General features: G+C 49.2%; 1 protein-coding gene across 1 annotated transcript in view; it reads right to left on the bottom strand.

Annotated features, from left to right (window-relative positions):
• The window catches only part of ARHGAP31 (Rho GTPase activating protein 31), a 211,555-nt gene extending 187,276 nt beyond the window's left edge, over nt 1-24,279 (bottom strand). Inside the window, exon 1 of the mRNA XM_068270859.1 lies at nt 23,311-24,279. Coding sequence (XP_068126960.1) covers nt 23,311-23,401 — 91 coding nt within the window. The 5' untranslated portion in view covers nt 23,402-24,279. The remainder of the gene's footprint in view (nt 1-23,310) is intronic.
• Between the last annotated feature and the right edge of the window lie 915 nt (nt 24,280-25,194).

Here is a 25,194-nt window from a genome sequence, read left to right as displayed (position 1 = left end):
ATGTTAAAGGAGGTATCGGCTGATGATCGTTTGAAGAAAGGCTACTTTGAACATCGTTCGTGTACGAACGATCTTGGAACGAGCGTTGCGTGCGCAACATGATGTATAAACTGATTTCAAACACAAGTGTCAAAAAGAACTGTTTGAGCATGTGCAAAGCATTGAGAACGAACGATCAACGACCGATCGTTGTACAGACATTACTTTTTGAACGATGGTCGTTGGAAAAGATCTGGCAGAATGGATCGTTCTTTACCAACGACATATCTCGTTGGTCGGTCGTTTTAATGATCGTTCGTTCACTTTTTACAAACGATCGTCGGGCAATGCCGTCGGTAACAATCGTTTTAAACGACTATAGTCGCATGTCTGTACGCACCCTTACTCTCTCAGTCAATCACCTTTTCCACAACCTTACCTTATGTGTCCCTCCCCTACCCTTTAGATTGTAAGCTTTTGGCAGGCCCCCACCCCCCTCCTCCGATTTTAGTGTGTACCCCAACAATGACACCCTCCTCATGGTCATGGACTAACTTGGATTTGATTTGCCGGGTCTCTGTAAAATGCATTTTATACCCTGATTGTATGTATAACCTTGTGCTATGTTGTAGAACCGTTTGCTACCTCTCTGTCTGTCACCCCTTGTTGCAATGTATGTATCCCTGTTTATTGTCCAGCGCTGGGTAATATGTTGGCGCTTTATAAATACAATGAATAATAATAATAATGTTTCCCTAGGGCCCAAGTGGACAATATTACAGTTTAACAGTGTGCTGACCAGGAAGCTGCTATGGGGTAATGGGCATTTTCAAAATGAAGGGCAGAGAACAGGACGCATGAGAGGAGAAAGGGATTGAGGAGGGAATTATGCAGGAGGTAAGTATGACCTGTGTATGGTTATTTTGACTTTTTATTTTCAGTTCAGGTTCTCTTTAATCAAGAACCATAATGCATACAGTGGAATGCAGTAAATTATCCAGGACACCCACTTTTATGTTAATTATCCTGATTTCAGCATCAGAAAAACTTTCTTTAGCTAGATATTGCTGTGTTTAACCCTCCCGCCCCCCTCCACCCCCACTGAACAAACAGCCTAGGCTGAACGAACATTTTGCAGAGATCACCTGCCAGCACTATGTGTTGAATTTCATAAAGTAAATCAGGGTAAGGAAAGATTTTTTTTTAATGGGAAAACAATAACTAACTAATTAATAAATTATGAATATTGTGCAACAAAAAAGCAATTTTATTCTTTAAATTTGACTACAGTTTTTTTGTTGTTTTTTTCTTATTTTAATCCCGTGCTCATATTATCTTGCTGTTTTTAAAGCGGACCTGAACTCAGAACTTCCTCTCTGTTCTAAAAGATAAGCAACAGCATAATAACTTTTAAAGAAACACATTTCTCTTTTACAGCTGATACAAATCCTGCACTAAATCTGCAGTGTGTCTACTTCCTGCTTTCATGGAAGCAGCCATATTGTTAACATCCTGAGCTTTCAAATTAGCTTATCTGCCATGGCAGCCAGCTGACACAGCTGAGAGTTCAAATTACAGTGGTGATTAGTCACAGATGAGGGGGAATAACACAGGCTAAACTCTCTAAATACATACAGGGTGGATTTCTCTATGATTTCCTTCTGCCCTGTGTAAGAGTTCAGGTTCCCTTTAAGTATAATGACACTATCTCTTGTATATACAGGATACTCAGCTTTAGTAGGATCTGACAGGGTGTGTAATAAAATAATGACACTATTATAGAGCCCAGGTGCAGAGGAGCAGGGTAGCAGGGCGCAGCCGCAGGCCGTGACGCAGCAGTACACGGAAGACACACGCAGACAGGCTGACACATAGACTGTCTGTGTCCAGCATGAATGCACAGCAGTGTGTGCGGATCTGTGAATGTGCAGGAAGAGGAGGAGGCGGGGCCAGTTCCATAGGAACCTCCACACAGGCCATTTCCACTCCGCACACTCCACAGCCCCTCGTCTGTGATGGCCGCCATACACCAGCCAATCCCCCAGTGACTCTATCACACCACTGCTGGGCCTCACACGGTTCCAGCTTATCCAATTCATGCTCCATCCAAAGACTAAATAAAATGACGTACAGTCAGTTTAATGACTTTTGTATATTTAAAAAAAAATTTTTGCAACAAAACTTCAGTTCACATGAGGATAAAACAGTTCACACAACAGGCACTCGTTTGGAAGATATTAATTGTGTAAAGCGGACCTTAACTCAGAACTTCCTCTCCATGCACTGATGAGGATCAAACAATCCGAAACAGTCTGTATGCATGTTGGATTATTCTGGCTCTGTACAAATTAACAAGCTGACACATCATTGCATTCCAGCGGTTCTGGAGGTGTGTTTAGCTTCTAAGGGTAGAATGGTTAATTTGCATATATTCAGCAGTGGTGCTCTGGGAGACATCTCAAGCTCACTCCAACCTGAATTATCGCAAATTCTTTCTGTTTTAGGAAAGCAAACTTTTGTTTTTCTTAGCATTTTAGTAAGGGGGCTTTTAGGACCATTGTAGTCCCTTACACACTCCAATGAGTTCTGGGTCACCATGAGCGCGCTGGTTAGTCTGTACCTAAAAGATAAGTAACAGCATAATAACCATCACAGAAAAACAGCTGATACAAATCCTGAAATAAATCTGCAGTGTGGCTACTTCCTGCTTTCATGGAAGCAGACATTATTGTTAACATCTTGTGCTTTCAAATTAGCCTCTTTACCATGGCAGCCAGCTGACACAGCTGAGAGATCAAATTACAACTTGGGATTAGTCACGGGTGAGGGGGATTGGACAGGCTAAACTTTCTAAATACATACAGGGTGCATTTCTCTGTTTTCCCCAGGGCTGTGGCTGTCATCCAACTGTAACTCCAAAACCGACTCCTCGGTTTATGAAACCACTAAGGGCGCGATTCCACTTGAACGGCGCGCGTCTGCGAGACGCGAGCCGGCTCTTCTGGGTCTGCGGGGAAAGCAGACGAATCGGCTATGGGATCCGCAGCCTACCGCGGCGATTCGTATGGAAAAGCTGGCCGAATCGCTAGCGGTAGCGATTCGGCCGGCGTTACCATTGCACCCTATGGCAGTTTCCCCGCACTATTCGCCTGCGGGAAAACTCTGCGGATTCGCGGCGGTTTCCGCTCAAGTGGAAACGCGCCCTAACTCTGACTTCAGGTATCCAAAATGGCTCAGACTCCTACTCCACAGTCCTGGTTTTCCTTCTGCAAAGCGGTCCACCTACCGGGAATATCTAACGGTATAGCAGATGCCTTATGTCGTTTTCAGTTGTAACGTTTCCGGGAACTGGCTCCGCAAGCGCATGCCCTACCGGTGCAGGTACCACGTCACCTCCGGGACATCATTTTGCCATAATGGCGGGCTGGGTCACGCAATAACTAGCAGAGAACACATGGAGGGCGTATTCCCAGGTATGGGCCCAGTGGGTGGAGTTCCAGGCTATATCAGGACCCACGCACGCAGGTTGGGGGACGAACAGGGAGCGCCTCCTCACATCCTGCATATATCTGTCCTGTGCACGAGTCCTGCATATATCTGTCCTGTGCACGAGTCCTGCATATATCTGTCCTGTGCACGAGTCCTGCATATATCTGTCCTGTGCACGAGTCCTGCATATATCTGTCCTGTGCACGAGTCCTGCATATATCTGTCCTGTGCATGAGTTCAAATCCACTTTAAGATGCTCCGTTGAGAGCTGTGTTCTACTAGCAAATGCGATCACAATTGCACTACAAGGCAATCGCCTTTCTTCCCAATTTCCACCATCCCGATTTGCACAATCTGTGATTGAAGTACATTTTGCGCTGGGAAAAAAAATGTGGCTTTGCGTTGTAACTGCTTTGTGATTTTTGTTTGGTCCTATGCAAAGTTTTTATACAAAAGCTGAATCGCACAGAAAACGCAGAAGAATGTCAATTGCGCTCAGTGAAATATCGTTGCTGTGGAAGATGTTGGCTCTATATTAATACTAAATAAAAATCCTGATTTTTTTAAAAATATATACACAGTTATTATTGTTATTTATATAGTGCTGACATCTACCACAGCTAGGAGCTGCCAGGTGAAAGTACTAACCACTACACCGCCATGCAAGTTGTGCTGCTAGGTGATTTTTCCCCGCAATTTGTACATTTAAACTATTTTCCATCCAAGTTTTTTTATTCCTGACATAAATCGAAAAATGCACTGCAATCACGCCATACACCCGAGAGATCGCACCGATTTTGCGTTAGTGGGAAAAGAAGGGAATGCGATCACGTATGCCCATTTGGGGGGGGGGGGGGGAGGAGTTGGGTGGCATGGGTGCAGCTCTGGCTGAGGATCAGACAGCACTGCGGTGTCACACTGCAGAGGGCGGGTGGCATAGGCACAGCTCTGGCTGGGGATCAGACAGCACTGCGGTGTCACACTGCAGAGGGCGGGTGGCATAGGCACAGCTCTGGCTGGGGATCAGACAGCACTGCGGTGTCACACTGCAGAGGGCGGGTGGCATGGGCACAGCTCTGGCTGGGGATCAGACAGCACTGCGGTGTCACACTGCATAGGGGGAGTAGCATGGGCACAGCTCTGGCTGGGGATCAGACAGCACTGCGGTGTCACACTGCAGAGGGGGAGTGGCATGGGCACAGATCTGGTTGGGGATCAGACAGCACTGCGGTGTCACACTGCGGAGGGGGAGTGGCATGGGCACAGCTCTGGCTGGGGATCAGACAGCACTGCGGTGTCACACTGCAGAGGGGGAGTGGCATGGGCACAGCTCTGGCTGGGGATCAGACAGCACTGCGGCGTCACACTGCAGAGGGGGAGTGGCATGGGCACAGCTCTGGCTGGGTATCAGACAGCACTGCGGTGTCACACTGCAGAGGGGGAGTGGCATGGGCACAGCTCTGGCTGGGGATCAGACAGCACTGCGGTGTCACACTGCAGAGGGGGAGTGGCATGGGCACAGATCTGGTTGGGGATCAGACAGCACTGCGGTGTCACACTGCAGAGGGGGAGTGGCATGGGCAGAGCTCTGGCTGGGGATCAGACAGCACTGCGGTGTCACACTGCAGAGGGGGAGTGGCATGGGCACAGATCTGGCTGGGGATCAGACAGCACTGCGGTGTCACACTGCAGAGGGGGAGTGGCATGGGCACAGCTCTGGCTGGGGATCAGACAGCACTGCGGTGTCACACTGCAGAGGGGGAGTGGCATGGGCACAGCTCTGGCTGGTGATCAGACAGCACTGCGGTGTCACACTGCAGAGGGGGAGTAGCATGGGCACAGCTCTGGCTGGTGATCAGACAGCACTGCGATGTCACACTGCAGAGGGGGAGTGGCATGGGCACAGCTCTGGCTGGAGATCAGACAGCACTGCGGTGTCACACTGCAGAGGGGGAGTGGCATGGGCACAGCTCTGGTTGGTGATCAGACAGCACTGCGGTGTCACACTGCATAGGGGGAGTGGCATGGGCACAGCTCTGGCTGGGGATCAGACAGCACTGCGATGTCACACTGCAGAGGGGGAGTGGCATGGGCACAGCTCTGGCTGGGGATCAGACAGCACTGCGGTGCCACACTGCAGAGGGGGAGTGGCATGGGCACAGATCTGGTTGGGGATCAGACAGCACTGCGGTGTCACACTGCAGAGGGGGAGTGGCATGGGCACAGCTCTGGCTGGGGATCAGACAGCACTGCGGTGTCACACTGCAGAGGGGGAGTGGCATGGGCACAGCTCTGGCTGGTGATCAGACACCACTGCGGTGTCACACTGCAGAGGGGGAGTGGCATGGGCACAGCTCTGGCTGGGGATCAGACAGCACTGCGGTGTCACACTGCAGAGGGGGAGCGGCATGGGCACAGCTCTGGCTGGTGATCAGACAGCACTGCGGTGCCACACTGCAGAGGGGGAGTGGCATGGGTACAGTTCTGGCTGGGGATCAGACAGCACTGCGGTGTCACACTGCAGAGGGGGAGTGGCATGGGTACAGTTCTGGCTGGGGATCAGACAGAACTGCGGTGCCACACTGCAGAGGGGGAGTGGCATGGGCACAGCTCTGGCTGGGGATCAGACAGCACTGCGGTGTCACACTGCAGAGGGGGAGTGGCATGGGCACAGCTCTGGCTGGTGATCAGACAGCACTGCGGTGTCACACTGCAGAGGGCGGGTGGCATGGGCACAGCTCTGGCTGGGAATCAGATAGCACTGCGGTGTCACACTGCAGAGGGGGAGTGGCATGGGCACAGCTCTGGCTGGTGATCAGACAGCACTGCGGTGCCACACTGCAGAGGGGGAGTGGCATGGGCACAGATCTGGCTGGGGATCAGACAGCACTGCGGTGTCACACTGCAGAGGGGGAGTGGCATGGGCACAGCTCTGGCTGGGGATCAGACAGCACTGCGGTGTCACACTGCAGAGGGGGAGTGGCATGGGCACAGCTCTGGCTGGTGATCAGACAGCACTGCGGTGTCACACTGCAGAGGGGGAGTGGCATGGGCACAGCTCTGGCTGGTGATCAGACAGCACTGCGGTGTCACACTGCAGAGGGGGAGTGGCATGGGCACAGCTCTGGCTGGGGATCAGACAGCACTGCGGTGTCACACTGCAGAGGGGGAGTGGCATGGGCACAGATCTGGTTGGGGATCAGACAGCACTGCGGTGCCACACTGCAGAGGGGGAGTGGCATGGGCACAGCTCTGGCTGGGGATCAGACAGCACTGCGGTGCCACACTGCAGAGGGGGAGTGGCATGGGCACAGCTCTGGCTGGGGATCAGACAGCACTGCGGTGCCAGACTGCAGAGGGGGAGGGGCATGGGCACAGCTCTGGTTGGGGATCAGACAGCACTGCGGTGTCACACTGCAGAGGGGGAGTGGCATGGGCACAGATCTGGTTGGGGATAAGACAGCACTGCGGTGCCACACTGCAGAGGGGGAGTGGCATGGGCACAGATCTGGCTGGGGATCAGACAGCACTGCGGTGTCACACTGCAGAGGGGGAGTGGCATGGGCACAGATCTGGTTGGGGATCAGACAGCACTGCGGTGTCACACTGCAGAGGGGGAGTGGCATGGGCACAGATCTGGTTGGGGATCAGACAGCACTGCGGTGTCACACTGCAGAGGGGGAGTGGCATGGGCACAGCTCTGGCTGGGGATCAGACAGCACTGCGGTGTCACACTGCAGAGGGGGAGTGGCATGGGCACAACTCTGGCTGGTGATCAGACAGCACTGCGGTGCCACACTGCAGAGGGGGAGTGGCATGGGCACAGCTCTGGCTGGGGATCAGACAGCACTGCGGTGTCACACTGCAGAGGGGGAGTGGCATGGGCACAGATCTGGTTGGGGATCAGACAGCACTGCGGTGCCACACTGCAGAGGGGGAGTGGCATGGGCACAGCTCTGGCTGGGGATCAGACAGCACTGCGGTGCCACACTGTAGAGGGGGAGTGGCATGGGCACAGCTCTGGCTGGGGATCAGACAGCACTGCGGTGTCACACTGCAGAGGGGGAGTGGCATGGGCACAGATCTGGTTGGGGATCAGACAGCACTGCGGTGTCACACTGCGGAGGGGGAGTGGCATGGGCACAGCTCTGGCTGGGGATCAGACAGCACTGCGGTGTCACACTGCAGAGGGGGAGTGGCATGGGCACAGCTCTGGCTGGGGATCAGACAGCACTGCGGTGTCACACTGCAGAGGGGGAGTGGCATGGGCACAGATCTGGTTGGGGATCAGACAGCACTGCGGTGTCACACTGCAGAGGGGGAGTGGCATGGGCACAGATCTGGTTGGGGATCAGACAGCACTGCGGTGTCACACTGCAGAGGGGGAGTGGCATGGGCACAGATCTGGTTGGGGATCAGACAGCACTGTGGTGTCACACTGCGGAGGGGGAGTGGCATGGGCACAGCTCTGGCTGGGGATCAGACAGCACTGCGGTGTCACACTGCAGAGGGGGAGTGGCATGGGCACAACTCTGGCTGGTGATCAGACAGCACTGCGGTGCCACACTGCAGAGGGGGAGTGGCATGGGCACAGATCTGGCTGGGGATCAGACAGCACTGCGGTGTCACACTGCAGAGGGGGAGTGGCATGGGCACAGCTCTGGCTGGGGATCAGACAGCACTGCGGTGTCACACTGCGGAGGAGGAGTGGCATGGGCACAGCTCTGGCTGGGGATCAGACAGCACTGCGGTGTCACACTGCAGAGGGGGAGTGGCATGGGCACAGATCTGGTTGGGGATCAGACAGCACTGCGGTGTCACACTGCGGAGGGGGAGTGGCATGGGCACAGCTCTGGCTGGGGATCAGACAGCACTGCGGTGTCACACTGCAGAGGGGGAGTGGCATGGGCACAACTCTGGCTGGTGATCAGACAGCACTGCGGTGCCACACTGCAGAGGGGGAGTGGCATGGGCACAGATCTGGCTGGGGATCAGACAGCACTGCGGTGTCACACTGCAGAGGGGGAGTGGCATGGGCACAGCTCTGGCTGGGGATCAGACAGCACTGCGGTGTCACACTGCGGAGGGGGAGTGGCATGGGCACAGCTCTGGCTGGGGATCAGACAGCACTGCGGTGTCACACTGCAGAGGGGGAGTGGCATGGGCACAGCTCTGGCTGGGGATCAGACAGCACTGCGGTGTCACACTGCATAGGGGGAGTGGCATGGGCACAGCTCTGGCTGGTGATCAGACAGCACTGCGGTGCCACACTGCAGGGGGGGGTGGCATGGGAACAGCTCTGGCTGGTGATCAGATAGCACTGCGGTGTCACACTGCAGAGGGGGAGTGGCATGGGCACAGCTCTGGCTGGGGATCAGACAGCACTGCGGTGCCACACTGCAGAGGGGGAGTGGCATGGGCACAGCTCTGGCTTGGGATCAGACAGCACTGCGGTGTCACACTGCAGAGGGGGAGTGGCATGGGCACAGCTCTGGCTGGTGATCAGACAGCACTGCGGTGCCACACTGCAGGGGGGGTGGCATGGGCACAGCTCTGGGTGGTGATCAGACAGCACTGCGGTGCCACACTTCAGGGGGGGGTGGCATGGGCACAGCTCTGGCTGGTGATCAGACAGCACTGCGGTGCCACACTGCAGGGGGGGGTGGCATGGGCACAGCTCTGGCTGGTGATCAGACAGCACTGCGGTGTCACACTGCAGAGGGGGAGTGGCATGGGCACAGCTCTGGCTGGGGATCAGACAGCACTGCGGTGTCACACTGCAGAGGGGGGGGGGGGGGTGGCATGGGTACAGCTCTGGCTGGTGATCAGACAGCACTGCGGTGTCACACTGCAGGGGGCGAGTGGCATGGGCACAGCTCTGGCTGGTGATCAGACAGCACTGCAGTGTCACACTGCAGAGGGTGAGTGGCATGGGCACAGCTCTGGCGGGAGATCAGACAGCACTGCGGTGTCACACTGCAGAGGCCGAGCGGGGACCGAGAGGGGCATGTGCTGAACAGATGGCCGCCGACATTCCTCCCCACCATTCCTGGGCCATGTGGGAATCATTACCCCCAGAATTCCAGCTCTTACTCAGGCAGGCCCTTCCTCAGCCAGGAGAAAGTGGGGTTAGGAGTCACAGGAAACACAAACATCCCCACGTTCCTGGGCCTCGGCCGCTCTCTATATTATAGCAGAGGAGAGAAGTAGCTGCCTGCCGGCCTCATGGGCCCAGATCAGCTGCAGCACTGACAGATTAACAGGCGTTTAATGTGGGGCGCCAGGCCTGGCCGGCTGCTTCTGCTGACACACAACTGCCAAGCCCCGAACAAAGATCTGCATCTCAACACCAGATCCATGAGTGCAAACCCCATGCTAGCCAATGTGCCGCTGCGGCCTACACAGGGTGATAGCTAAGCCTTTAAAGTGGACCTGAACTCTTGCACAGGACAGAAGGAAAACATAAAGAAATGCACCCTGTATGTATTTAGAGAGTTTAGCCTGTCAAATTCCCCCTCATCTGTGATTAATCACAAGTGTAATGTTATCCCTAAGCTGTGTCAGCTGACTGCCACTGCAGATAAGCTAATTTGAAAGCACAGGATGTAAACAATATGTCTGCTTCCATGAAAGCAGGAAGTAGATACACGGCAGATTTATTACAGGATTTGTATCAGCCGTAACAAAGAACTGTTTTTTCTTTAAAGCGGGATTGTCACCATAAAAATCTAATTTCAACAGCAACTGGTGTATTAAGTGATAAAGATGCTAATCCTGCATTCAAAACTTTCAAAACTTTTTCTGCTGTTATGATTTGAAGTTATCACACTGGCCCTTTAAGTAGTCAGTGCCAAACAGTTGCATGCTGGGGGTTATTTTTATCTATAATATATTCCTCCTCTTCCATTTATTTCCCCGCCTAGCTGCCTAGCTGAAACACTATCCCCTGCTCACTTGTAATTACAAGCAAGGCTGAGGTGACTCAGCGATTGGAGGAGAAAAGAAAAAAAAGTAAGGGCAGAAATGACATCACGAGTTAGCCTAATCTGTGGCAAAACACATGGCCCCCACCAGGAACAGAATTCTCTTCATTTACTATATAACATTCACTGAAATCAAAACGTGGACAGTACAATACATATGTTATGTAAGTAGATCAAGTATTTATCTACTTATATATGTGTTTTTTTCCCTGGCATAGTATGGCTAATCCTACTGCTTTAAAGGTTATTATGCTGTTGCTTATCTTTTAGAGAAGAGAGGAAGTTATAAGTTCACATCTGCTTTAAATGATAATAAATATGGCATCCTCCATTTCCCTGTCACTTCAGGTGATTTTCAATTAAATTTGATGTTTTTTGGCAATTGTATTGTGTAACCTAGTTGAATATTTTATAGTAAGTCACTAAACCCCACAGACTCCCTCACTGCAGCCAAAGCTAAACACGAGAATGAGATATTGGCTGGACGTCCCCAGGATCTGACACCGGTGCTGTACGCTGCAGCGTGTGACACAGACCAGCAGAGGCAGCGTCATGTGACTTACAGAGCGCTGGACATAAAAGCATTGTTGGGAAAAGCGATGTGCAATCAATAAGCATTAAACGGGGCTATTCATTTCCCATCACTGGCGCACGCCAGCCATAGCGTATCCCGGAGTAAACCCCAAGACAAACACAGAAATCGATGGAGCGCTCCGGGCCAACATCGCCAGAGCGAGCCGGAGTCTGAGACCTGCGTACATCATGCCTTAGTGCACCCTGGGATGATACATCGTAACTGGGCAATACTCCTGACAAGCACAAATCTCCGCTGACATAGGAACTGGAAGCCGCGCTGGCAAATGAGAGCCACTAACTGTCAATGAGCTGTTGCATTAAAGGGAACCAAGCACTACTTTTTTTCCCTGCAATTTCTCCAGGTTTCTAATAGCTATAGGAGCGGCCATGTTCCCCCCTCCCCTTCTAGCTGCCCATTATTTATCCAGGGGAAGGTGTGAAGATAGCATCTGTGACTTCTCTAAACTCTTTAAAGCACAGTGTCCTATCTCCCCACCCACCCCTGCTGATGAAAGCTTTTGTTTGCTCTCTGCTAATGTGTGCAATAAAGGTAAGCTTCCCCACTCACTGCCTACATTACATTTGTGCAAATAGCTGGAGGGGGAGTGGGGAACGATGTGAGGGAGGGGGGGGGGGGGCGATCCTCCGCGCCGCTGCCCCCCTTCCTGGCTGCTTCCCCCTCCAGCCTATACCTGGGGATACCTATGCTGAGGGGAGGAACAGGCAGTAGGCAATCCGGATCTCCCTCCGTTCCTGTGTCTGAGTAGAGGGAGATCCCTTTTTGCTTTGCCTGCCACTACCCCTCTGTGTATCTGGGCTCCGTGCCGGGTCCGTGAAGTCGTCGGCATTACGGACCGTCCGTTCAGTTTTTCAGCACGGATCCCCGGAACGCAGACGGATCCTTTGTTTTTTGTTTTTGAGTGAAAACAGCTGCTATTTTTACCATTGGTATCTGTGGCTCCGTTTTTGATCCGGGCCAAAAAACCGGAGCCACGGATACGTTTTTTTGTGTGAACCCACTCTAATTCCCCCTCATATGTGACTACTCACAAGTTGTAATTTGATCTCTCAGCTGTGTCAGCTGGCTGCCTCGGCAGAACAGCTAATTTGTAAACACAGGATGTTAACCCCATGTCTGCTTCCATGAAAGGAGTAAGTAGCCCCACTGCAGATTTATTGCAGGATTTGTATCAGCTGTAACAAGGAAATGTTTTTTCTTTAAAGGTTATTCTGCTGATGCGTATCTTTTAGAGCAGAGAGGAAGTTCTGAGTTCAGGTCCGCTTTAAAGGATACCCGAAGTGACATGTGACATGATGAGATAGACATGGGTATGGACAGTGCCTAGCAAAAAGAAATTCCAACTATAAAACACTTTCCTAGCAGAAAGGCTTCTGAGAGCACGAAAGAGATAAAAAGGGGAATTTCTTGTCAGTGAGGTGCCTGGCTCTTCTACTGACCACATATGCTATTGCTCCGTTGTTATTGCCTGATGAAGCGGGATCAAACCTGCGAAACGCGTTGCATATTTGGAGTTCATAAATAAAATATATTGACTGTCTTTACTACAGTCTTTGTGTGTCTACTTGGAGGAGGTAAGTCCACCACTACTTCCTCTATTTACCAAGAATTTGGTTTTTAAGCTCATTTAGCTTCCTTTTATCCTTTTGGCGCCTCTGTTCTCCTGCATAATATTGAGTCCACCCTGGGTGGAGGGTTGGACCCCCTTTTTCTCATCTACAGAGAGCGACTTCTTATTCCTGAGTGGGGTCAGGAAAATCTCCCCACCTGCCTTTACAGTGGTTGCCTAATGGTAACCCTGGTTTGTGAGTATTAATATTTATTCTATTTAGTAACCATTTACCAGTACATTACACTATTGGAGCTCTTGGTGTTCCTTGTTCTTATCAGTGAGGGTCACACTGTAGTCACTTCCTGTCTGAGTCAGGACTGAGTCAGCAATTTACATACCTGATATTTAACTCTTTCAGGCAGAGAAAAAAAAAAGGAACATAGCATAGTTATTTGTGTGCTAGGCACTGTACATACACATGTCTATCTCATCATGTCACATCTCAGTTCGGGTATCCTTTAAACATATGTACTGGTCTTCAGTCAGGACCCATGTAGAATTAATTCCAGGCCGTTATCAAATCCCCAGCGCTGCCAGCACAGGACCGCCAGGGGCTCAGCACGGCCTCAGACCCCGCCCAGTGCATACATTCAGGAGCACAGCCCCTAGCTGACATCTCGTACAATTATCCTTCCAGCAGAGAGATGTATATGATCAACCTCACATACCCTGTAATTACCAATCACATACAATTAGCAGGTCTGTAATTACTGTTATCATCCATCTCTAAATATCAGCCCCTGGGGAATGGAGGAGAAGATCAAACGTGACATAAATGTCAACACAGGAGCTGCCGCTCTGAAACACCGCTTGGGAACTTTCCAAAAGTACGATATTCCTACGGCGTTCAATTCCCCGCAAAACGCTACTACGTCCCATAATTCAGAAATTCCGATAGTACGACTGGATCGGTGAAAAATTAGCTAACGTGATTCGCTAAACAGGTATTTGCCGATTTAACTTTATTTAATAGTTTTACAGCCCAGTATTGTTGTCTGCAGGCCGCTGTATACATCCTGTTCTGTGTTCTCTGCGCGAGTACCCTCTGAATTCAGCAAGTCTGAGAAATGCCCCGTTCATGTCAGCCCAATGGCCATCTCCAGCTACAGCTCAGGGTGCATTCCAAAATATATATAACGTTGGCACTACGGGCTGCCACAGCTGTAGTAATCCCTCCACCCGTCTGATAATCCAGCCATTGCATCAGTCTGACAAGATCTGTGAAAAACTGATTTGTGCGCAGATACCGTATTATCTCAATCATTTTACCCAATTTTTTAAAATAAGTCAATTAAAAAAAATATACAGGCTATAGGCTCATACACACATCAGACCATAGTCTTTGGAAAATGAAACATCACAGACCAATCTTACCACCCTTCATGTAGTATGAGAGCCATACTCTACACAGTCTTTTCTATGGAGCTGAACTCCACATCAGACAGAAATCTTTGCAAGATGCTGCACACACAGATGCTGTACAGACACAAAAGATCAGTATCTGCAAAAGATCTGTTCCTGCCAAAAATCCGTTCCTGCAAATTGCATTCATATTCTATGATATCTGCAGATCCCATACACACCTTGTTTAAAGAGAACCCGAGGTGGGTTTGAAGAATATTATCTGCATAGAGAGGCTGGATCTGCCTATACAGCCCAGCCTCTGTTGCTATCCCAAACCCCCCTAATGTCCACCTGCACTCTGCAATCCCTCATAAATCACAGCCACGCTGCTGACAAACAGAACAGCTTGTCAGAGCTGGCTGTGTTTATCTCTATAGTGTCAGTCTGCTGCTCTCCCCGCCTCCTGCAGAACTCCAGTCCCCGCCTGCATCCCTTCCCTCCCTGCTGATTGGAGGGAATGGACGGGGGCAGGGACCGGAGCTATGCAGGAGGCGGGGGAGCAGCTGAGACTGACACTACAGATGTAAACACAGCCTCACTGCACGGCTGTGATTTATAAGGGATTGCAGAGTGCAGGGGGACCTTAGTGGGGTTTGGGATAGCAACAGAGGCTGGGCTGTATAGGCAGATCCATCCTCTGTATGCAGATAATATTCTTTAAACACACCTCGGGTTCTCTTTAACAGACATTCATCTGCAGATCAGACAATCATCTGCAGATCTAAAGATCCATCCTGGTGGATCTGATCTGCAGATGAATGTTTGTTAAACAAGGTGTGTATGATGATCTGCACATATCTTAGACTATGAATGCAATTTGCAGGAACAGATCTTTTGCAGATACTGATCTGTTGCATGTGTACAGCATCTGTGTGTGCTGCATCTTGCAAAGATTTCTGTCTGATGAGGAGTGCAGCTCCATAGAATAGACTGTGTAGGTATGGCTCTCATACTACATGGAAGGGGGTAAGATTGGTCTGTGATCTTTCATTAATCTTTCAAGTGTGTACACACCATTACTCTTCCATGGGGTGGATAATGAGGAATGAGGAGTATTCCTGGTAACCCTTCCCACACAGGGAACGTTTTCCTCGCTGCTGCCAGGGCCGGGCCACTGACCGCAGACACCTCACCTGCTGCCTGAGAGAGGGTTAAAGAAACTCTGTAACAAAAAAAATCCCCTGGGGGGTTCTCACCTTGGGAGGGGGAAACTTTAGGGTCCTAATGAGGCTCCCCCCTCCCCTGTAGCTGCAGGCAATCAAACGCTGGCTCCCCCGAAGTCTTCGGCAATCCTGGCTCGATAAGCCTGACAAGGCTTGATATATTTACCTTCCCGGCTCCAGCGGGGGCGCTGTTGCGGCTCTCCACGCGGAGATCTCTGTCCGGTCCGCTCTACTACGCAGTTGCAGGAGACTTGTGCCTGCGCAGTAGAGCGGGCCGACTGCAATCGGCTATTTCTGCCTATCTCTGTGCTGGGAGCTGATACTGCGCCTGCGCTGTAGTTGGAAAAGGTAAATATTTACATCCCCACTGTTCGGGGAGCATCGAGGTTTACTTTAAGTACAGCGCCACGCCCTGGCAGTGCAGAGCAACTACAACTTCTCAATGTATCCTTGCAATCCGCTAACGTGGTAACATTGGCCAATAAAAATTGGATGTGTATACCAGGCTTAAAGAGGCACTCTAGTAATGACCTACAGCAGAATGTAATAAATTAATCAGGATACCCACTTTAATCTTTTCTCTCTCTGCTTTAAAAGATAAGCAACAGCATAAAAAACTTTTAAAGAAAAACATTTCTTTGTTACAGCTGATAGGAAATCTGCAATAAATCTGCAGTGTGTCTACTTCCCACTGTCATGGAAGCAGACATATTGTTAACCTGTGTTTACGAATTAGCTGTTCTGCTGAGGCAGCCAGCTGACACAGCTGAGAGATCAAATTACAGCTGAGGGGGGATTAGACAGGCTCTTCTCTCTAAATACATACAGGGTGCATTTCTCTCTGTTTTCCTTCTGTCCTGTGCAAGAGTTCAGGCCCATTTTAAAGGATACCCGAGGTGACATGTGACATGATGAGGCAGACATGTGTATGTACAGTACCTAGCACACAAATAACCAGGCTGTGTTCCTTTTTTTCTCTCTCTGCCTGAAAGAGTTAAATATCAGGTATGTAAGTGGCTGACTCAGTCCTGACAGGAAGTGACTAAAGTGTGACCCTCACTGATAAGAAATTCCAAGTATAAAACACTTTCCTAGCAGAAAATGGCTTCTGAGAGCAGGAGAGAGATAAAAAGGGTCAATAGTTCATAGATTTTAGCTCTGGCATACTTCAAGGAATGTGTCATTGAGCAAAAACAATAAAACAGTTAAAACTTAAAGAGTAGATTTAAACATAAAATAAAACTATGGACTATCTTATAAAGTCATTTTTAGGAGAAGGAAGATAGATACAATTGTTTATTTCATTAGTTTATTTTCGCCTCGGGTGTCCTTTAATGCCCTACAGATACCTGAGAAGCGTCTCCTCTCTCCTGCAGTGAGCTGCTCACATACTTGTGCAGAGTAATTCCTATCAGATGTTCCCCAGGACACTGGGTCATTACTCCCCCAATTAACCCTTCACTTGTCAGACCCCAGGAAGGGTCATTCCAGGATTACAGCGGAGTTGAATGGACACCTCACTGCCAGATGGGGTGTACCACCCCCCCCCCCCCCCCCTCCCCCAACAACTTCAGAAGCACTCTGGGAACCACTCAAAAGGTTTCAGGAATGGCCTATTTGCTGAACTTTCTACATCATCTATGAGAAGGAAAAAAACATCAGATTTAGGCCTGGAACCCACTACAAGACGCTATCGCTAATTGCAATCGCTGGCGTTTTGTGTGAGCATTTTGTAAGCGATTTCATGAGCGTTTTTGGATTTTAAAAAGTGTAAGGTTTTTGCCAGCGATTGTGTAGCGATTAGCGATTTTAATTCTGATTGGTCCTTTCAATTAATTTTAATTTTTTTACAGTGTGCAGTAACTTCAAAACGCTAGAAAAATCGCTCTGTGTAGGTTTTGAGGAGCGATTATGCCAGCGTTTATATACGTTAGTGGTTTCCAGGCCTCACAGTGGACCTTATGTAAAGTGGATCTGAACTCCTGCGCAGGACTCAAGGAAAACTGAAGCTAGATTCACAGTGCGAAGTTGCGCTGTGATGCGATGTTAAAGTCGCAACACAACATTACAACGGAACACACCAAAAAACTGGTAACGCACATAAACGCCGCATTATCATTGCATTAGGTAGGTAGTGAACCATACAGGCAATGAAAAGTATGCTTTCCTGTACCTGGTAACGTGTGCGTTTAGGGGTAACACACTGCAGCATAATGCTACATGTTACAATGCAGCACTGTGGCGTAGCAGTTAGCGCAGTTGCCTTGCAGCGCTGGGTTCGTATCCCAGCCAGGTCAACATCTGCAAGGAGTTTGTATGTTCTCCCAGTGTCTGTGTGGGTTTCCTCCGGGCACTCCGGTTTCCTCCCACATCCCAAAAACATACAGATACGTTGTTTGGCTTCCCTCTAATTCGTCCATAGACTATGATATATGCACTACACAATACATACATAGACCTAAGATTATGGTAGGGATTAGATTGTGAGCCCCTCTGAGGGACAGTTAGTGACAAGACTATACTCTGTACTGCGCTGCGTAATATGTCGGCGCTATATAAATACTAAAATAAATAATGTGACGCTATGTGAACGCCCCACAGGATTAGTATAAGACTTTTATAACGCAGCACTGCAACATCCCACTCACTAGCCTCAGAGACATGCATCCTGGGTGTTTTTTTTAGAGAGAAGAGCCTGTCTTCCTCCTCATCTTTAAGTAATCACAAGTGTAATTTGATCTCTCAGCTGTGACAGCACAGAAATTTGTCAGTCCTCAGCAGACAGTCAGGCCTTGTTCACATTGCGTTCTGCTCGCACGTCCGTCTGCGGTGTTTTTTTTCTGCGTTGTTTTTAAAGTGTTTTATGGCGATTTTCCGCGCGTTTGCTCGTTTTTGTGGGTGTTTTTGTAAACGCTTTTGCAGACTGCTTCTGTCTTTTTATCCGGGAAAAAAAATCCAGAAAAAATTAATACAATGTATTTTTTTTAAATGCTCACGCAATCGATTGCCAAAGCGATTTTGTGAGCGTTTTGCGTTTTTCCTATACCTTCCATTGAGGCAAAACGCCTCCAAAGCGGCCCAAGCATCGCTTTTCAAAGCGGATCGCAAACGAACCGCTCTGATATGACCTCTCTCATAGAGAATCATGACACAAGTGCTTTCAGGGCGATTTTGAAAATCGCCCACGCTTACATTTTTTCAAAAACGCCTATAATGTGAGCAAAGCCTTAATATGTAAACGCAGCATGTTAACCGTTTGTCTGCTTCCTTGAAGCAGGAAGTAGATATACTGCTGATATATTGCAGAATTTGTATCAGCTGTAGGAAAAATTGGTTCTCTTTAACGGTTATTATGCTGTTGTGTATCTTTTAGAGCAGAGAGGAAGTTCTTAGTTCAGGTCCTCTTTAAGGGGACTTAGGGAAACGTTCTGACAGCACAACCAGCGCGAGCCGAGCCTTCCGTGTTGCAAACTCAGAACCTCCCCAATCTCAGGGCTGCAGAAATCAGGGACAGATGACGCGAGACGAGGGTTTGCATCATTTGAATCGCTGAGTGATGCCTAGCAGTCATCACATCCTGTGTGGCTGTTTCCTGCCTCCGGGCTGCAAGAGGTTAACATCCTGTGTGCTGAATTAGCTCTGCAGCAACCACAGCAGCCAATCAGAATAGCTTATAGGACACCTGCGATACCCCTAATGAAAGCCAAGTGTCCTATAGAAGAAGCTGCTACTAGAGATCATTATCTGTGGCATGTTTAATAAACTGAAACAACCTCCGCTAGATATGAAGTTCTGAGCTGTACTCTTCTGTTACTATTGCCCTCATTTTCTTTCTATAGTTATTACAGTGTTTAGCTTTACAGGGGTTACTGAAGTAACTGAAATCCACTTCTGGCCACCGTAAAGTACACACGTCAGATAAAAGTTGTATAAAACGCCCGACAAACGACAAATATCATTGTGCCGTAGGACAAGAGGTATAAAAGATGTAACCAAACGACTTTAGAAAACGGTCAAAGAACCAACAATATCACTCATTTAACTGGCGCAATCGACTCTGCTGATTACTGAGTACAGATGTTGCGTAGTCTGTCGCTTAAATGACATTTTGTCTTCTAAAGATTGGTACACACCTTCAATTTTGATTGGCCAATCCTATCACTTACATTTAAAATAAGGGTCAACAGATATTGAATGCTATGAACAGATTGTGTAAGCTATAGCCTAGTACACACTTTCAATTATGATTGGCCAATCAATAACCAATCTTACCACTTCCATGTAGTATGACGGTTTACCTACACAATCCGCATATAGTATTCAATATCTGTTGACCCTCATGGAGGTGGCTAAAATTGGTCAGTAATTGGCCAATCAAAACTGAAGGTGTGTACCAAGCTTTAGATCTAGCACATATATCGTGTGAAATATCACTTCTGTCTGCGCATGTAGTACACCAATGACATTATTGGTTGGAATATTGGTGTGGTCATGTGTGTATACAATGTAGTTTAACCACTTGAGGACCGCAGTGTTAAAACCCCCTTAGTGACTAGGCCATTTTTTACTAAATAGGCTACTTCAGCTTTAAGGCCTCGGTGCAGGGCCGCTCAAGCACACAAGTGATCCCCCCTTTTCTGCCCACCAACAGAGTTTTCTGTTGGTGGGCAAGGATCGCTTCCAGAATGTTTTTTTTTTAATGCAAATATTTATTTGTCTTTTTTTTTTCCATTGAATAATACTATTTTTTGGTATTGTTATACAAGACCCTCCCTCCCTCCCTGCCTATGACAGCGGATTGCTCCCGTCTCCCCCAGGGGGACCGTCGTGCAACGCGGCTGTCCCCAGTACAGCGCTGCCTAAGATCGCAGCGCTGTACAGCTTATTGTTTCGTTTTGCCATGTTATGTCATTTTCTTGGCATTGCTCTTTTTTTAAAGTACCGACCTATATATAGCTTGTGTATGGAACTTAAATGCCGGTACACACCTTCAACTTTGGTTGGCCAATCACTGACCAATTTTACCACAACCATGTAGCATAAGGGTTTACCTTCACAATTTGTTTATAGTATTCAATATCATTGGCTCTCATACTACATGGAGGCAGTAAAATTGCTCAGTGACCTCGTGTAGACGGGGCTTTAGATTGTACACCCTTCTGAGTAAAGTGATTTTCTGCATAGATTATTTTCTGCAGAGACTGGTCATTATCTCTGGTGCATTGTCTTCTGGTTATCTTCTGCTGAGTACAACAATGCCTAAAGGTAGCCATACACTGGTCGATTTGCCATCAGATTCGACCAACAGACAGATCCCTATCTGATCGAATCTGATCAGAGAGGGATCGTATGGCCACCTTTACTGCAAACAGATTGTGAACCGATTTCAGCCTGAAACCGTTCACAATCTGTGGTGGTGGTGGTGCTGCCGCTTCTTCCCGCATACATTACCTGCTCCGCCGGCACGACTCCCGGGTCTCCGCTCTTCTTCTCCGCTCTGGTCTGGTCTCCGGCATGCTTCCCTTCTTCCTGTCTGGGGGAAGTTTAAACAGTAGAGCGCCCTGCCGGGACAGGAAGAAGGGAAGCATGCCGCAGACCAGACCGGAGACGGAGAAGAAGAGCGGAGACCCGGGAGTCGTGCCGGCGGAGCAGGTAATGTATGCGGCTCTATTGCGTCGGTCGTCGGGCACTCGAACACCGCTAGCGATGCGCTCTTTACCCGCGGGCGATCGACGGTTATTTTCCGCACGGCGCGATCGACGGGATCGGACGGAATGGATCGAAATTCGGCGTGTAGCGTGAACGATTGGCAGCAGATTCGATCCCAGTGATCGAATCTGCTGTCGAAACGGCGGCAAATCGGGCCAGTGTATGGCCAGCTTTGTCAAAAGTAGAAAAGTGAAAAACATCCGGCACTGCAGCGATGGCCAGCTTTATTGCTAGGTAAATCTTACAGAAAATCTAATGCTGGGAATACACGGGTCGATCCGGCGGCCGATTAGCCGCCGAATCGACCCCAGCCGCGTCCCCGCTTGTCCGCGCGGATCGATTACCGCTCGTCCCCGCCGGCGCTTCCATATCAGCGCTCTATTCCCTGCCTTTGTCCGGCGGCGCGGGTCGAGCAGCGTGATCGGACCTGCTGAGTATTATCAGCTGGCCGGATCAGCTGCTCGATACACGGTACAGAAACGTACCGTGTATCCCCAGCATAACAGAAAATTGTATGGCGTGTACCTAGCATTAGTCATATAGGATAGCATCCCGATCTAGCAAACGATATTTACTACCCTGTCAGAGGGCAATCAGGGAGTAGATTCCCCTCTGTGGCTCACTTGGTTAATGAAAGAAATCTGCAGAAATCTGGCCAAGAATCGATTGAAGCGCTACCTCCGCTAACTTTTCATGTCTTGGTGTTCTACAAAGTGGCGAGGGCCTCGATCGGTCACTGCCCCTCCCCCACCTGGTCGTGACCAATCATACTATCGATTGATAACTGTCCGAAACATTCATCAGACGTTCAAACTTCAACCTCATGACAGTCAGCAGATCATTGTCAGAATGTATCTGCCAGAGGCGGCCATGCAATCTTTCAAACTATCAATTTAACTATTTGATCTGAACAATTGATACTTAAATCGTAACTGATTGCATGTCTGCCCATAAGCAATGGATCGTTATCGATCAAACAATTGTTATTCTACCTAATATTCTGAAAAGATCATTAACAGTTGATGGAAGAAAATTTACTTTTGATTTATTGGTTGATTTGATCTCGTTATCCATATTAATCCTTCTATCGAATGACCACATTGTACCGTTGATAGGCACCTTAATGCCTTCCTCCACACTCGTAAACGAAAAGCGCGATTGCCATTTTGTATTACTTTTTCGCCAATTGCATTTTGCAATTCTCATTCTAGTGAATTAAAATGTTGCGTGCAGCGCATTTGCATTTGGGGATAATCGCAAACACAACGCAATCGATGCAGTGAGAGAAATCTTACAGGATTAGTTGTGCAGCAGCGTTTTGCTTTCCTTTCACATTGAATCAGTAGCGTTCCGTTGCAACGGACAATATCAGCGTAGTGATGCAATGATATTTCTACGGTACGTTCACATCGTGTGCGATCTGTCGGAGCTTGCTGCACGTTTAACGGACAACATGTGCATTTGCACTGGCGGTAAAGCATACTTTTATTGTGCTATATGTCTTACTTTACGGTTATACCGCACATCAAAAGCGCAATGCAACTTTTTGGCACCATTGCATTGCATTTCTATCATTATGCTATCGCAGCGTAGCTTCCACAGTGTGTTCCACAGTGATCTACACGATACGATTCTCTATACGATTCGATTACGATTCTATTTAAGATCTGATTAAATCCAACATCTCCGATCAGGATTCGATTCAATTCGCTTTGCCATTGCAGAATCGTAATCGAATCATATAAAGAATCGTATCGTGTAGATTGGGCTTAAGAATGAACTTAACGACTGAAGGGTGTATGGTGGGGGCCAACAGACCTAATATACTTCAGATAGATTGTATAAGTATCGTACAACCAGAACTTACAGAGTACAGAAGTATTCCTGTACTTTGAGCCAAATATACAATAAAAAATACTTTCCATTGATTTTTTTTACACACTTTACAGTCGCTATGCTACTAGTTTGTGTCAGTTCTCCTATAGGAGAAAAGTTTATAGTCAAGACACAGGGGCGTAGCAATAGGGGGTGCAGAGGTAGCGACCGCATCGGGGCCCTTGGGGCAGAGGGGCCCTGAAGGGCCCTCTCTCAACTACAGTATTAGCTCTCTATTGGTCCTGTGCTCATAAAAATCACTTCTAAAGATACTTTGAATAGTGGTAATCATTAACAAACTGTTCCCCATCCCATTCTAGCACCTCTGACACTGTAGTTGCCATTGGCAGGTTTTGGTGCGCCGTATTAATTGTTCTGTATAGAGTGCTTGGGGGCCCCATTGTAAAACTTGCATCGGGGCCCACAGCTCCTTAGCTACGCCACTGTCAAGACAGCCAACATGACAGACAAACTTTCATAAAAAGACAGGAGTTAACTCACCATCTTGGCCAGAGGTCTCCAGGTACTCGGTCAAGTCGCAGCCAAAGGCTCCCTTCTTTTTGGATTTGGGCTTGGTCCCCTTGTTCTTCATGGGTTAGTCCACAAGAGGGGCCCCCCTCTCCCCCTCCAGATATCTGGAAAAACTTTTAGAGATGAAGGCAGCAGATGAGGGGGGACAGGGGGATCCCGATCAGCCTGCCAACATTGAGGAGGTCCCAGCAGATCCAAGTCACTCCATGGAAGAGGCAGCAGATCCCGGCAGCCCAGCTGTCACTTTGGGGTGGGGAGGAGAAGGGGGGGAGTGGGAGGCTGAGATCCAGACGCTGAGATGGAAAGCCTGAAGGGGGCATCACATCCAGGGGCACTCAGGGTGGCTGCTGCCGAGTCTTCTCTCAGATGGGTGGTGGCAGCTTGGCATCTGCTTGCTGTGCCACTTATCCACAGTGACTGCCACCACACACAACTGCCCAGACTTACCCAGAGACTACCAAACACACACAGCTGCCCAGTATCACTATCAACCCCTCCACACACACACACACACACAACTGCCCAGCCTCACCCAGGGACTGCCCCCACCACACACAACTGCCCAGCCTCACTCAGGGACTACCCCAAACACCACTGCCCACAGAGAACTGCCCAGCCTCACCCAGGGACTGTCCCCCACAGATAACTGCCCAGTCTTCCCCAAAAACTTCCCCCCACACACAACTGCCCAGCCTCACCCAGGGACTGCCCCCACCACACACAACTGCCCAGACTCACCTAGAAACTACCCCATACACACAACTGGCCAGTATCACCCTACACACAGCTGCAAAGCCTCACCCACAAACTGCCCCATACACAACTGTCCAGCCTCACCCAGGGACTGTACCCCACCACAGCCTACTGCCCAGTCTTACCCAAAAACTTCCCCCCACCTAAAACTGCCCAGTCTTACCCAAAAACTTCCCCCACCTAAAACTGCCCAGTCTTACCCAAACACTGCCCCCCACAGACAACTGCCCAGCCTCACCCAGAAACTACCCCCAACACACAACTGCCCAGTCTCACCCCACAGCCACCATCACCAGCTTCCAAACTGTCCGCAGTGACTTTCTTTGACCCGTCCGTGTTTTTTTCTCTCCTTCCTCCTTTTCTTACAAATCACAGGGTTATCCAGCTCAGGAAGCGCTGTTAAGGAAATGAGGAAGGGGGGGTGGGGGTGTATTTGGCAGGGTGAGAGAGGGGTGGGGGAGGTGGTGGGATGGCAGGGAGGGGGGGAGACACAGAGAAGTCCTGACATGTAGGAGATAACGGGACAGGCTGAAAGTCTGCAGCTCCATCCAGGAGGAGTAGGGAGGCTTCTTGCCTCTATATACAGTGTATATCCTCCCTGTCTGTCTGTACACTATAATGTCATGTCTGCCTCTATATACAGTGTATATCCTCCCTGTCTGTACACTATGTCATGTCTGCCTCTACATACAGTGTATATCCTCCCTGTCTGTACACTATGTCATGTCTGCCTCTACATACAGTGTATATCCTCCCTGCCTGTCTGTACACTATGTCATGTCTGCCTCTACATACAGTGTATATCCTCCCTGTCTGTCTGTACACTATAATGTCATGTCTGCCTCTATATACAGTGTATATCCTCCCTGCCTGTCTGTACAGTATACTGTCACGTCTGCCTCTATATATACAGTGTATATCCTCCCTGCCTGTCTGTACAGTATAATGTCATGTCTGCCTCTATATACAGTGTATATCCTCCCTGCCTGTCTGTACACTATAATGTCATGTCTGCCTCTATATATACAGTGTATATCCTCCCTGCCTGTCTGTACGCTATAATGTCATGTCTGCCTCTATATATACAGTGTATATCCTCCC

The sequence above is a fragment of the Hyperolius riggenbachi genome, chromosome 2 (assembly GCF_040937935.1).
Source record: "Hyperolius riggenbachi isolate aHypRig1 chromosome 2, aHypRig1.pri, whole genome shotgun sequence".
Lineage (NCBI taxonomy): Eukaryota > Metazoa > Chordata > Amphibia > Anura > Hyperoliidae > Hyperolius > Hyperolius riggenbachi.
This window is presented reverse-complemented; position numbering and strand designations above follow the sequence as displayed.